The sequence below is a fragment of the Pterocles gutturalis genome, unplaced genomic scaffold, assembly GCF_000699245.1.
Source record: "Pterocles gutturalis isolate BGI_N339 unplaced genomic scaffold, ASM69924v1 scaffold24777, whole genome shotgun sequence".
In the NCBI taxonomy this organism is placed as follows: Eukaryota; Metazoa; Chordata; class Aves; order Pterocliformes; family Pteroclidae; genus Pterocles; species Pterocles gutturalis.
The window spans coordinates 10,970-12,574 of record NW_010113499.1 but is presented as its reverse complement, the minus strand read 5'-3'; the positions used below and the strand labels follow the sequence as shown (position 1 = coordinate 12,574).

The window sequence follows — 1,605 nt, the reverse complement described above, 5'->3', positions numbered from 1 at the left end:
TCCTGGCAGCCGGTGTCCCGCAGGATGGGGGGGTCCCTGTTCCACCATCTCCCGTGGGACGGATGCAACCCCGTGTCCTGCACAGGGAGCAGACCCAGCGCCCGGCTCTGCAGGGCTCACAGTCCCCCCCAGAGGTGGAAAAGCAAAACCTGGGGCTCGGGAAGGGGTCGGGGGGTCAAAATGAGGCCTCCCACCCCCAGGCAGGGGCTGCGGGGGTCAGTCCTGAAATATTTGTGAATATTTTCCCCTCTGGAGGGAGAAGCATCCTCAGTGGAGCCCGTGGCCTCCCAGCTCCACCCCTGTGCCCGTCGCTCCATGCCCGGCTCAGGGACGGATTTTGGAGGGTCTCTGTCACCGCTGCGGGCCTCCCCAGGCAGGGCCCCAAGCCCCCCCCCCGTGTGTTCTACCCACTGCTCGCCTTTGCAGGGCGCAGGGTGCCCCGAGGAGGAAGGATACGGGTTACTGAACATCCTCTTGAGATCCACCTTCTCTTTGCAGTAGGGACACGTCTGCTTCTTCCCCACGATGCACCAGCCACGGATGCAGAACTCGTGAAACCTGGGGAGCAGCACGTTAAGGGGAACCGCCTGGGGCTGGAGGAGGGGATGCACGACCGAGCACGGAGGAAACCATCGAGCTTCGAAAAGTCACCCCCACGCCACTGCGCGGGGGACAGGAAACATCCACGGCCAAGGACGGACGCGTTGGGCAACGCAGCCCTTTCCTAGAAGGTGCCAGCGCCTTCCAGGCACAGAGGAAGGGGCTCACGGGGCAGTGGGACGGGGCTGGGGGCTACAACCAACATGCTGGGCACCGGTGAGACACAAACCCTTCACCGACGGCACCCGGCGGACACGGAGCCTGGCACACGCTCACACCAGGGTGCAGGGCAGAAGCTGCAGGGAAGCTCCTCGGTACGGGATGCACCCGGCTGTGAAATTCCGGGGCTTCGAGCACCAGGAAGGTTTCTACAGCCCACAAGAGCTCTGCCAACCTGACTGCGTGCATTACACGAGGTTCCTGCAAAGGTTTCTCGGGGAATCACACCATGTTCAGGGAATTTCACGCAGGGTCTGACTTGCAGGTGCCAGCTCTGCTCCGTCGCGGCAGATGGGCAACAAGGATTCACCCAACCCGACCTCCCCGAGCACCGACTCCTCCGACAGCCACAAACCCGCTGCCGCAGGGTGGGCGACACGATGCTGGGGCCAGGCCAGCGTAAACCTCGCCCAACAGCTCCCAGCGCTTAAATTTAGAGAAGGAACGATGCCAACGTGACCTTTGCTCAGCCCCGGTTTGGAAACCACCTCGCAGGCAGCGACGCAAGAGCCGTGCCCACAGGACATCCCATCTCCCCGCTGAGTCACCGCCAGAAAACTCCCCCCGGGATCCGTCCTCCCTGCCTGGGGCTGAGCCACAACCAGCACTTCCAGTTTCGATACCGACTGCTGACGGGGAGCACTGGGTGATTCCAACCCCACGCGCAGCCGGAGTCACCCGGAGTTTTGGGAAAGGAGGAAGCTGCGGGGCTGCGGCTGGAGCAGGCAGTGACCGGCAGCGCAAGACCTGGGGGGGGCTGCTTTCTGGGGGATGCCGCGTGGGGCC

The 1,605-nt window shown here is 63.9% G+C and overlaps 1 protein-coding gene across 1 annotated transcript in view; it reads right to left on the bottom strand.

Moving 5' to 3' along the window:
- Positions 1-411: 411 nt before the first annotated feature.
- The window catches only part of RNF121 (ring finger protein 121), a gene marked incomplete at both ends in the record, with an annotated part of 8,541 nt that continues 7,347 nt past the window's right edge, over positions 412-1,605 (bottom strand). Inside the window, one exon of the mRNA XM_010074533.1 lies at positions 412-558. Coding sequence (XP_010072835.1) covers positions 412-558 — 147 coding nt within the window. The remainder of the gene's footprint in view (positions 559-1,605) is intronic.